Raw genomic sequence first — 12,685 nt, 5'->3', positions numbered from 1 at the left:
CGGCCCGCCTTCCCTCGGCAGGAGCGGCGGCCCAGGCCGGCGGGCGGAGGCGGCGCCACCCGGGGCGCTGACGTAGAGGCCGCTCGGCGGCCGGGGGTCCCTTCGGTGGGGCCGCGGCTCCCCGCCCGCCGCCCCCGCGCGTCCATTCCCTTTTGTGTCCCGCGCGCGGCCCGGCCCCGCGCACACTCGCGCCCTGCGCCCCGGGGCCGGCGGGCGGCTCCCGGCGCGGCCCTGCTCCGCGCGCCCCGCTTTGTGTGGACGCGCCGGCCGGGTGCGCGCGGGCTGTCGTGCGCCCCCGGCCCCGTCCCGGCCCCGGCCCCGGCCCCGGCCCCGGCCCGGCCGCCGGCCCCCCGCCCGGCCCGCCCGGCCCGCCCGGCCCGCCCGGCCCGACCCGGAGCGCAGCGCGGGCCGAGGGCGGGCGGGCGGCGCGAACATGGCGACGGTGCCCGTGTACTGCGTGTGCCGGCTGCCCTACGACGTTACCCGCTTCATGATCGAGTGCGACGCCTGCAAAGACTGGTTCCACGGCAGGTGAGCGCGCGGCCCGCCGCCGGCCCCGGCCCCGCCGCCCCCTCCCGCCGCCCCCTCCCGCCGCCCCCGCCGCCCCCGCCGCCCCGGCCCCGGTGCGCGCCCGCCCGCCGCTGCCCGCCGCTGCCCGCCCCTGCCCGCCGGCCGCAGGCCCCCGCCGCCCGCCGCCCGCCGCCCGCCGCCCGCCGGCCGCGCGCCCTTTTGTGCCCGGGGCGGGGGCCGGGGCGGGGGCCGGGCGGGCGCCCCTCGCGCGGCGCACAAAGCGGGCCGGGGGCCGCGCCGGGAAGTTGGGGCGCCGCGGGCGGCGGTGACAGCGGGGCCGCGGGGAGGCCGGCTCCAGGCCCAGGCCCGGCCCGCCGCCTCCCCCGCGAAGTTGCAGGAACTTTCCCGGCGCGGGCGCGGGCCCCGGAGAGGCGCGAGCGGCGGCCCGGCCAGGGGGGCGGCCGCGGCGGGGGGGGGCGGCCCTGGGGGGGTCCGGCGCGCCCACCCTCCGCTGGACCCGGAGCCCGGGACGCGGGCCGGTGTGTGTGTGTTTGCGCGCGGGGGGGGGCGGGTTCCCCCGCACCCCACTTCCTTGGCCCGCGGGGTGGGTGACAGCACGGCTCCGTGGGGGGTGCCGGGCTGGGCCGCCCCTTCTCCTGCTCCCCCCTCTGCTGGGGGGCGCCCGGTTCGACTTGACCTGTGCTCTCGCGGGCCGTGGGGTGGGTGCCGCAGGCCGGCCTGGGCCCCTGGCTGTGACCCGGCCCCGGGCCTAGTTTTCAGAGCCAGGCTCCTTCCCACCCAGAAGTAAGTGGGGAGGAGGAAGAAGAGATGCTCACGGTGCCCAAACTGCTCCAACAGGTTCTCACGTGTTTGGGCCTGGACAGGACAGGGGCCAGGGCCGGCCAGGGGTGGCCAGGGATGGCCAGGGCACGTGCCCTCCGGGGCTGCACCAGCCGGGCTGGGGGACCAGGAGTGTGTGCTGGTGGGTGGTCCGCGAGTTCCTGGCTCTCCCGCTCCCCTGAAGGGTGGATGGGCCCGTAGCTCCGCTGGTTCCCAGGTTGGGGAGCCAGGCAGCCAGATGTGATAGGACCTGCTCTGGTTGGTCAGTACCAGGCGGTGGAGAGGGGCAGCGCAACGCCTGTGGCAGGGACCCCGGGACGAGCGGGGGGCACTGGTGTGGGCAGGGACACCTCCTGAAATCCCAGGGGGCCTCGGGGGCTGCCTTTCTGCCTGTGGATTCCCAGGGCTGCAGAGACCCCGGGCAGACGAGGTGTGGGGGGGCTGCCTCTGGACTCTCCAGGATGGTCCTGCACGCACACCCACCAGCTGGCATCCCCTCCAAGTTCATGGCGGGACCAAGGGTGAGAACTGCCACCTGATCCTTCAGGGCTACTCAATTCCGGAGATGCTGAGAAGCTGACCCTGAGTTGCTGGCCTATGGGGGCCCTCCCCCTCCTCCCCCTCCTACACCTCCTCCCCCTCCTTCTTTCCTCCCCCTCCTCCCTCTCCTCTCCTAGGGCCTACTGAGCTCCCTGGGTGCCCAGGCCCCATGGAAGGCCTGGGAAGACCTTGCGCTGTGAGGAGCTCTCTCTGCCAGGTTGGGAAGGCAGGCCAGGTCTGAACTAGACTTTGAGACTGGGGGTGAGGGGTTGGGGGGGAACCCAGCAGTGTGGGGGGGGGGCAGACCGGGCAGAGGGGCTGAGAGCTGGCGGATCTGCTGGACTGGCCAGGGTACGTTTAGCCTTATCTCCTTACTCCTCGTTTCTCAGGGGAGGGCTTTGATTTGATCCAGTGTAGGCACGGGTCAATTCATCAGCCTGGAGTCACTGCTCCCCATATGGGGTGGCCCTGGGGTCTGCGGGGCCGTGCTCCTCTTCTGCCCTGGGCACATTGTCAAGGGCCTTTCAGAAATGAGTCTTGACATAGCTTTCCCTGGGGGCTTGGGGCAGGTGCCGAGATGGGGCTCACAGGATCCAGGGGTGGGTCTGGGCACCCTCCCTCCTTGCCCCTGCACAGACTCCCGCTTCTGTGATGAGAGGGTGCCATATGCTGCTTGTGCTGCCCCAGACTCTCCAGATCCATGTCTCCCCGTCCTCTTGTTTACTTGGGGTTCCACAGCTCGCCTCATTTTATTTTATTTTTTATTTTTTTATTTATTTTTATTTTTTAGAGAGGAGAGGGTGCAGGGATACCTAAACTAAGCAGGCTCCATGGTGAGTGCGGAGCCCGACTCAGGGCTTGAACTCACGACCTGAGCCCAAATCCAGAGTTGGACGCTTTCCTGACTGAGCCATCCAGGCGCGCCTCAACTCATTTTTGAAAACTTTATTAACTTTTTATTTTTGAGAATTTTGGACTTAAAAGAGTTACCAAAGTGGTTCCGTGTCCATAGACCCGTCAACCTGCTTCCTCCGAAGGTAGTGTCATGGCAGACTGTGCAACAAGCACAGAAACTGAGGCAGAAGCATGGGGCAGGCCCCAGCGGGCTGTTAGCCAGGTTTGACTTTCCCTGACTGCTCCTCCTCTGTTCCAGGACCAAGGGTGCATTTCAGTCTCCTGAATATTTCTTTTAGAAGGAAATTTTGTATCATTCCCTGAAATAGCACATTAGTGTAACTTGCAGGAGAGGTACTGTAAAAATAAACATAACCGTTAAACGGCGGCAGGCTCCAACTTGTCCCACCTGTGATCTGTCACGTCCCTCCAGGGCACCATGTTTGGGGAAGGCTGGGAAGGGTCTCTGTGGTCACCCACACTCACAGGGGCCTAGGCTTTGCATCCCAGTGGTGCACCAGGCAGGGACGTTGTTGGGGCAGCTCGGTTCTCGCAGTGCCGCCTGTTCCCAGGGCACGTTGGCCTCTGCAGGAAGCCTGTCTGCTGGGCTGGGCTGGAAGGGAGGAGTGGGTGGCACCCCATCTCCTGGGTCCGGGGCACCCTGCAGTCTTGCCAGCCTACCCCCGCACCGCCTGCATGGCCCGCACCGTGGCCCAGGACGCTGGCCTCGACCTGGGGCAAGGAATTGTGGCCAGCTGCCTCCCGCACTGTCGTGTATGTCTGGCAGGAAGTGTGGCGCTCTGTGGGCTTGGGGACTTGCCTCCCAGGTTTGGGGCTGCGGAGCCCCCTGGGGCCTGTGTCCCCACTGCTGCTGCAGCCGTGTCCGCATCGAGGCTGCTGCAGGGAGTGACCAGCATCTTGCCTTGTCACCACCCTGGTGGGAAACAGGAATGAATGTGTTAGAGTGCCACACATCCCAAGGCTTCCCGGTCCCTGTCAGCCGTCAGTTCCAGGGGCTCTGGAGGCATCAGCAGTAAAATTGATTTTAAGGAGCTCAGAAGCCGGAGGTGTGGTGTGTGCCTTTGGGCGACAAGTTTCCTTGACGACTCTCGGTAGATGTTTTTGGGCACGTGTTGTGCGTGGGTTGAGGTGCTGGCTGCAGAGGTTCCCAGGGTCACAAGGTACATCCGTCACCTCTTGTGGGGTTTCTTCTACCCGAGACAGACTTGGATGTGAGGAGCTTGGTGCCAGCCTGGGAGAGCCCTGTGGGGCATGAAAGCCGCATCGGACCAGGGCTAGGAGCCCCATGGGGCCCCTGACCCAGGAGTGGAGGGGCGACCTGATAGGGTTCCTCTGGCCGTCGTGGAGATGTGGGGGGACACGGGTGCGCCCAGCAGCCAGGCCAGGTGAGAGGGGTGGGCAGGCCGGGTGTTATCTGCGTGCAACTCTGATTTCTGCTTGTCCATGTGTGCAGCTGGGCTCCTCCCCACGAGGGGCCCCTGCTCTGGGCTCACCATCCCAGGACTGGTGGGCTTTAGGGGTGCTTCCACGTCCTTATCCCACCCACCCATCCCTGTCGGTGCAGAGCCCTGTTGGGAGTCCTCGGCCCCCACTGGCTGGCCCTGTTCACACCGAGAAGTGAGAAACATGTGCGCTGGAGGGAAAGGGCCCACCAGGGTCAAGCTTCCACGCCGTGGCCTCCACACCAGAGGTGGCAGTCACGTCCTCGAGCTGGGGCTTCCTGGGTGTTGGGAGGCCATGCAGTCTAGGTGAGTGTGACGGGTTAGTTGGGGAGACGGTCATCTTGGGACCAGGAGTGCTCAGTGTGTGAGTCAAAGAGGCTCTGAGGAGGTGGGGGCAGTGTCCTGCCTGCATCTCGAGGGCACAGTGGAGGCCCCTTTCCTCCGTCCTTGGAGTCGGGCTCGTTGTCATCACCACGGTGTTGCTTTTATTGGAAGTAGTGGGCTGCAGGCATGTGTGATATGGCCTCCGTCCTGCAGCTTGGGTTTGTCGGGGTCGCTCAGGCTCAGGCCTGGCCTGCAGTTAGGCAAGGTCCCCTCCCCGGGCACCCTCTCCGGTGGGCCATGCCCCCCCTCCCACCTCTGTGCTCAGGGCACCTGGCCACATGGTAGGACTTTCTCCCAAGAGAATGAGGGGATTGAGGGTAAGTGTTGGCCAGGAAGTGGGATGTGCCGGGAGAACCCTGCACTGAGGTCCTGGAGGGGAAGCAGAGCCCCTGACAGGCTGCTGACTGGCCGATGTGGCTGCAGCCCTTCGGAGGGGCTCTGGCATCACGCTTAGTCCTGTTTGTCGAGGCGCACAGTGTCCTACCGGTCGGCTACCTCGTCCCCTCACCCCACAGTGAGAGTCCTCACGCCCGGCAGGCGCACGCGCCCAGCTTACGTTAGTCTGGCTTGAGGCTGAGCAAATGGTAGGTACCGACCACTGCAGCCGTGTCCGTGGTCTTCCAGACCTGCTCAGAAGGAAGCACCTTTGCGTTGGGGAGTCCCTGGGGGTGCCCCTGTGACCCCACTGTGCCCAGCGCCCTGCGCATGCCTGCTTAGGGCTATGCCTCGGGCCCTGCTCCTCCTCCTCCGACTTGGTCCTCAGCCCTGTGGCTGGGTGCTGCTGAATGAGCCCAACCTGGGGCGAGGGCCCACCACCCTGTGAGCGCTGTCTCCTGCGAGGAAACCTGGGATTGTAGCAGAGGCTGGTTTTGCCCCCACATGTGCGGCCTGTGTGCAGAAACCAAACTTTTGTCTTGGTAGCTGCTTATTTTTAATTGTGAGTGAGATGCACACGTGTTGCTGAGTGTTTGAAAGTGCGGGGTTTACTGCATCTTGTGTGCTGGGAATTTTGCACTGCTGCCTCTGGTTTCCAAACGCTTTCGTCACCCTAGAAGAAAACTGAACCCTTTAAACAGCTCCCCCATCCATGGACAGCTGTCCTTGAGTTTCCCATGACTCGGGGGATTTCGGTGTTCTGGATGTTTCCTACGAAGGGAGTCCTACCACGTGGAACCTGTGTGTGGCTCCTCCCCCCAGCATGGCTGTCAGTCCATCAGGGTGGCTCCTGTCCACGCTTCTCGGGCGTCGTGCAGTGGGCAGACCAGGGTGGTTTACCCACTCCATGGACATTGGGTCTTCCCACCAAGGCCGTTGTCAATAGAGCCGTCATGAACACTCGTGTGCAAATATTTGTTGGAAGACCTCCCTTCATTCCTTTGGGACATTGCTGTGTCCTGCGGTTATTCTGTGTTTACCTGTCGAGGCGGCCACAGCTCTCGTCCATGAGGCTGCACCATTCCGGGTTCCCACCACCCACGTGGGAGCCATTGGATTCCTCTGCATCTTTGCTGACACCTGGCATTTCCCACTTTATACATCCCAGGCCTCCAGGTGGGTATGGAGTAGACTTTCTATCATGTCGATAGACATTGTCCTCATGGCTGATGACGGTGAGCGTGGCTTCATGTGCTTGTCGTCCCTTTATTTGCCTTCTTGGGAAAAATGTCTGTTGAAATCCTTCGCCCATATTGAAATTGAGTTATTTGATTTTTTATTGTTGAATTGCTCGAGTGTTTTATATGTTCTGGGCACTTAAAAGATACACAATTTTCCCTTTCCAGGAACTGTCTTCTCATGTATGGGGCAATGTCCATAGATGCACAAAAGTTTTAAACTAGGCGATATTTTGTTTATGTTTTTCCTTCTGTTGTCTCTGCTTTTGGTGTCGTATCTAAGAATCAATGTCTAATCCAAGGTGACAGATATTTGCCCCTTTGATTTCCACTAAGAATTTTAGAATTTTAACTCTTACATTTGGTTTTTGATGTAGTTATTTTTATATGACTTGGGGTAGAGATCACCTGCATTTACTTGCAAGTGGACATCCTGTCATCCCAGGACCTGTTGTTCACAAGGCTGTTCCTTTGCTGTTGAAAGTCTTGAGAGCCTTGTTGGAAACCATTTGGCCTCGTACACGAGTCCTTGTGTCTGGGCCCCATTCCATTCACTGGTCTGGAGTAGTCACACTGCTGCTGACTGTAGCTCCAGCAGGCTTGAACAGGAGGTGTGAGACCTCCGGCTTCATTCTTTATGAATACCGCTTCAGCTGTTCGGAACTTCCAATTCCGTGGGACTTTAGGATTGACCTCTGTTTCTTCAGAAAGGGCCGATGGGATCCGACGGGGGAGCCTGTAGATGGCTCACCGTGGGGCATTCTGACCTCTTAACCGGGTTTTGTGTTCTGATCCTAGAGCTCGGGGTGTCTTTCCATTTATTCAGATTTAGGTCTTTGGTTTCCTTCACGATGTTCTCTGAATCCACCATGCCTTCATGAAGCAGACCGCCGCATGGTTTACTCCTTTGGCTGCGGTTGTAAGTGGGATCGTTTCTAGAATTTCCTTTTTGGGTCATTCATTGCTGGTAATTTTTTTTACCCCTGTTTAAAGAAACCACCTTTTAGTGATTGAATGTCCAGCACGAGGCGTGTGCATGATGCAGGGGTTCAGGCGTGTGCGGGGGTTTGTACACGTTTGGTGGCACTTGTGTCCACATGCTTGGGGGGGAGGGGTGCCCGTGTCAGCTGAGCTTTGCCTGTCACATTCTGGTGTCTTCCAGACACTTGTGTGTGGGGTGTTGGGGCACACGGGTCTCTATGTCCTTCAGCCTCCTCCCTTCCAAGGAAGCTGTGGTGTGGGGAGTCAGGCCCGCTGCTGGGTCCATGCTGCCCAATGCCTTGCTGACATTCTTGGGGTTCCCACAGTACTGGTGGGCAGACAGCAAAGGTGGGGGTGCAGCCCAGGACCCCAGAAGGCAGGCTGACCCCTGAACCTGCAGCTTGGGTCAGCTCTGCTCCCTGGGCTGAGTGGGTCATGAGGACAGAGAACCTGCCCCAGGGATGGTAGCCTGGGCTGTTGACTGAACCACGAGTTCCTGCCAGGCGGTCCAGTGTCCCCAGGAAGTTTGGCCTTGTCTCTGGCCGTGTGCATGGGGACTGGGTCCTGTTTTTTGCCTCACACAGAGATACAGGTGGCTCTGTGGGGTCTGCGGCTCGGATCCCCCTACCCGCGCGGGCTAGTGGTCCCAGGCCAGAGTGCACCTCGTCCCATGACAGAACGCACATGCTCACAGCTCCCCTTGAAGGTTGGCTGCTTTGACTGTCACTTGGCTTCCCCCGGGACACCCCGTCAGGGTAGTGTGGGTGAGCGGGAGGCCTGGGATGGTGCTTCCAGGGAATCCTTGCACATCCCTTGGAGATGCAGGGCTTTCCCAGCTGGCCCCGCTCACCATCCTCCCAGCTGGCCTGCTCTCAGCCACAGTGGGGATACAGATTTGGGGATTCGGGCCCCATCTCCCTGCCGTGTGACACTTGGCATCCTGGAAAAATCCAGAAACTGTGGCCTGACGTCGTCGTTTGCCTCCTGGGAGCACAGGGCTGGGGAGGCGCGGGGGCTTCCTGAGCGCCGCAGACCCCTGGGGATCGAGCAGGCAGGGCCGCATTGGAGCCCTCTGTTGAGTTAGCGGAAGGCCCAGGGTTGTTGCCCTGGGCATGGGGAGTCCCGAACATCTGGCACCCTGTGCTGTCCCCCAGCTGCTTTGGACTGAGGTGGTGACAGCAGGGACACCGGGTGGTGAGGGCGTTTCCTGCCACTTGTGTGCATGGAGCCCCGGGCACCCCCTGGCTGCGGTCCCTGTTCTGCAGCGCCCGGGCCACTCGGGGCCCCTGTCTGCCCTGACCCGAGAGCCACACTGGCTTGTGCTGCAGGCAGCCCTGGGTCCCTGGGGCTCAGACACCGGTGGCAATAGCCCTTGGGGTGGCTTCCCGCCTGCCACATGAGGCGGCGTCAGGTCATCCGCTGCCCGGCTCCCCTCTACCCTGGTGCTAAGATGGTGGGTGCTGGCCAGGGGCCACCCAGGACACCATGTGCGGGAGGGGGGGCGACGGTGGGGAGGCGCCCTGGGGTGTGGACCAGGGCCGTGAGTTCCCATTTTATCCCCGGCTCAGTAGGATCAGGACAGAGCCTGACGTTCCCTAGCGGAGGTTTGATTAACCAGGTTCTGTGCTGGTGCTGCAGGGGTGGGGGAACCTGGAGCATGCAGGGGGGTGGGAAGGAGGGGAGGGGGGAGGGAGAGAGGGTAGAAGGAACCTTGGTGGGGGCCAGGGGGATGGATGATGGAAGCTGGGTGGAAGGCTGACAGCCTGGCCCTGGCGGAGGGCCTGGTGAGGTCAGAGTGTACCTGCCCCTGCTCCTCCCTGCCCCTACCCTCGGCTCCATCTGCGCCCTGGAGGTGGAGCCCGAGCTGCCCCTGGGTCTGGTGGTGGGTTCACACGGTGAGGACTCTTGGGTGGTCCATGTGGACACTGTGTGTGGGGCCCTGCCTGCTGGGTGCTGCACGCTGGTGGGCAGGTCAGGCACGCGTGTTTCAGGCCGAGGCAGGGGTGAGCACCTGCGGTCAGGTGTGGGATTGGGCTCGGGGGCCCCTCACCTGGCTCCCTCCAAGGACAGTAGGTGCCCTGGGCCTGACTTCGGGCACCAGGCACCACCACCCCCGACTCCGGTCCCCAGACTGTGACATTTCTGTGGGGCCCGGAGGGCAGTGTCACCATGTCAGGCAGGGTTCACTTCGGGGGCACCTCTGGGCTGAGGTGAGGGCGGGACCAGGAGCGGGGGCTGGCTCTGCCCACCGTGTCCCCTGCTGCTCCCAGCACACATTCTCCATCCTCCCCATAGCCATGCGCTCCTCCACACTGGTCACCTGGCGCCCCATGGTCTCCCCTCAGATGTGTGTGAAGGCCTGGAGCTGGGGCCAGGCAGGGAAAGGACTCAGGAATACATGAAACTGACCCCAGATGGGACACAGGGCGGGGGGCAGCCTGCAGGCCTGGGGGCGTCCTGGGGACAGGTGGGAATCAGAGCAGCTGACGTTTCCTGGGATGAAGAACACCTGCCTCTATTCACCTAGAGATGGAGGCCGGTGGCTGGGCTGGATTTGTAAATGCAACACGAGCAGGTGGCGTTTTAAAACGGAGAGTGTGTCCTGGAAAGCTTGCTTTCTCCCAGGAACCAGCCCCGTTCCAACTTCCTGAGACCCAAACATACTCGTGTTTGCTCAGCTTGCATGCCACCCTCCGCCCCTCAGGCCACAGGAGCCTGGGCATGCTGCGGGGTCAGGACATTGGTTCTGCTGCACCACCTGGCCAGCGTCCCCTCCGTGTCCCCTGCACATTCCCTCCATGTCCCCTCTGTGTCCCCTCCGCATCCTGTCTGCCAACCTCCTGCGTGACATTCAGCTTGTGTGTCACCTTGGGCTCCCCCGGTTTCGCTCAGGGACAGTCCTGGCCTTTAGGTGACCTGCCCTCATACACCTGTGCCTGACGGGTACGTTGGTGATGGGAAGGTGCGGGTCCAAAGGCGTTGTGGGCCGTCAGAGGGGCAGTGGGTTGTGCAGGTCCCCCAACTCCCTGGGCCTTTGTGTCCTGCTCAGGTTGGTGTCCTAGGTGGCACATCCATGTGTGTCCCTCCAGGGCGGAGGGTGCGGTTATCATATCCTCGAGCAGTCGCGTCCCATGTTCTCCTGCTGTCATGTGGGTCTGCAGCGGCCACCCTGGGGCCCATGTCCCTAGGGCTCACGTCCCTGCCCCCGGGGTTTTTCATAGCGGCCATGTGCTTTCCCAGGAAGCGGAGAGAACAGACCTGAGACAGACTTGACAAGCGCCGGCTCCTGGCCCTGCGCTTCCTGCTCTGTGGCCCCCGGAGGCTCTCTCTGTGACTCTGGGCCCCCTCTGCAACCGCAGGCCCCCTCCACGGCTCCCAGAGGCCCCTTTGGAAGCAGGGTCAGGAGTCAGTGTCAGCAGCCTTCACGGGGGGAGGTCCCGAGGCCTGAGGGGCAGGGGAGGCAGCGCCAGGACCCTGCCTCCTTGCCCGTGCTTCCCTGTTGATGCTCTGGGTTCAGGGGCTTTGGGTTCGAGTCCTGTGGGCCAGAGGATCCGTCCCTGGGGACCACGTAGCACCTCCCATGTGGGTACTACTGGGTCCTGGAGGAGGTGTCTTTCTGGGACCCCCATGGCCCCTGGGCTGCCCTGTCAGCATCGTGGGCCAGAGCACCCTGGAGGGCCAGAGCACCCTGTGGGGCCTTCCGGAGCCTTCCCAGTCGCACTGCCCGCAGTGGACGTCCCTCACCAGGCATGTGCACTGCTCGTGTGCCCTGCCCGTGTGTCCTGCTGCTGTCCTGTTGTGCCGGGGTGGGTCCTTGCACCGTGGGGGCCATGCTCTGCCTGTGTCCTCACCCTCAGGACCACCCGGTGCGCAGCCAGGGTCCCGTAAGTGCAGGTGGGACACTGATGCTCAGCGTGTCCTCCCCCAAGCTCCCGGCTGCGGTGGTGCGCCACCCCCCACAGTCCTGGCCACCAGGTTTCCGTGTCTTGTCTGTGCTTTTCTCGTCATGTGGTCATGTGCAGTTAAACACGAGTGCAAAGAGTGGACCCGGTATTGCAACGGGACAGGGCCTCCAGCCATACCGTGTCTGCTCCTTCGGGTGCAGCAGCCCTGGGGGCCCAGCTGCGTGTCGCTGGGGGGCTACTCCCTGTAGGCGGCAGGCTACCCGGGGCCACCTAACGCGGCCTCCTGGGCGCTGCCAGCGGGGTCTGCGGGGACGGAGGGCTGGGCCTCCCCTCCCTTGCTTTGGAGTTCTGTTTCTGTTAATATGACCTGGACTGGTTTTGCCCCGGGCCACCAACCTGTCTGGCAGCCTGGCTGTGGGTCGGTGAGGGCTTCAGGGCTACAGGGTTGAGGTTTCTGAGCTCCTGGCAGGGGCTTCTGAGCTCCTGGCAGGGGCGTCCCTCTGCTGCTCAGGGATGGTTTCCCTGGAAACTGCTGGAGTAGACTCTCCAGAGTTGCGTCTAATTCTTAAAGGGACCGCATCCTCCACGTGGACCGCCTGTTGAAATCCGCGGGAGCAGGTCTCAGAGGCAGAGGGTTTGAACTGGGAGGTAATATGTGAAGAGCCCAGACCGGCAGGCTGGCAGGCCACGGGCTGGGGACCCGGGCTCTGGGGCCCGAGCACATCAGAGCTGGTGTGCATCCCTAACTGAACACCGAACACCTGGAGGAAGCAAGCCCACGTCCACAGGGTTGAGCATTTTCTTCTGCGGCTTGTGGACCAGCCTGTGCCCCCGACTCGTGTCCATGACCGCACGTTACTTTATGACCCAGAGGAGGACAGGTGGGGAGTAGGACGGTCCCTGTGCAGAGGCCCTGCCCCTGTGGCCTCACAGCTCACAGGGTTTGTGGAGTTGGGCTGCCTGATGGGCTTGAGGGTACCCCCCACTGGAGGGCACCTGGCCTGGTGCCCTCCTCCTCCAGACGCCCTGAGGGGCTCAGCAGACTGGCTGCTGACCAACACCTGGGGCCCAGAAGTCCTGATGCCCCCAGGAGGGGAGAGCCTGACCCACCTGGGGTACCACATGCTGGGGAGCCCGCTCCTCTGACGGTGAGGACCAGGCTGTGGTGGGATGGGCAGGACACCGAGTGCATGTGAGAGCTGTGGTTGCAGGGACTCTGCCAACTTCTTCTCCCAGATGTGGCTCTCAGCCCTCCAGAAAGGCCGTGGAAGGGACACAGGGTGCCCATGGGGCTCCCAGGGGCTGATGGAGTGCTCCCCGCCCCCATAATGACTACTGCCAAGTCCCCTGTGGTGCAGTGCCCTGCTGGGCTTGGCTCCTCCTGGCCTTCAAAAGGCCCAGGACCCCAGGCCTCCTCGCGCTGTCCAGCACAGGGCCCCGGAGGCCGGCTCGTACTTGGCCACCTCGTGGTGTGCATGGTGCTCAGGTGCCAGGCCTGTCTCTCAGGTGCTGGCCCAGGTGACCCTTCCGGATGCTGCCACAGGGGGTGTTGAGG

The 12,685-nt window shown here is 62.8% G+C and overlaps 1 protein-coding gene across 2 annotated transcripts in view; it reads left to right on the top strand.

Annotated features, from left to right (window-relative positions):
* Positions 1-369: 369 nt before the first annotated feature.
* The window catches only part of PHF2 (PHD finger protein 2), a 63,016-nt gene continuing 50,700 nt past the window's right edge, over positions 370-12,685 (top strand). The window contains exon 1 of one of the 2 annotated variants that reach the window (XM_055309607.1): positions 370-531. In XM_055309607.1, the coding sequence (XP_055165582.1) occupies positions 434-531 (98 nt within the window). In that variant the 5' untranslated portion in view covers positions 370-433. Of the gene's footprint in view, positions 532-1,741; positions 1,872-12,685 lie in introns of those variants that run through there. The other variant, XM_055309608.1, reaches the window with a different exon arrangement.

This window comes from Nyctereutes procyonoides, unplaced genomic scaffold (assembly GCF_905146905.1).
Source record: "Nyctereutes procyonoides isolate TBG_1078 unplaced genomic scaffold, NYPRO_anot_genome, whole genome shotgun sequence".
Classification (NCBI taxonomy): Eukaryota; Metazoa; Chordata; class Mammalia; order Carnivora; family Canidae; genus Nyctereutes; species Nyctereutes procyonoides.
This window is presented reverse-complemented; position numbering and strand designations above follow the sequence as displayed.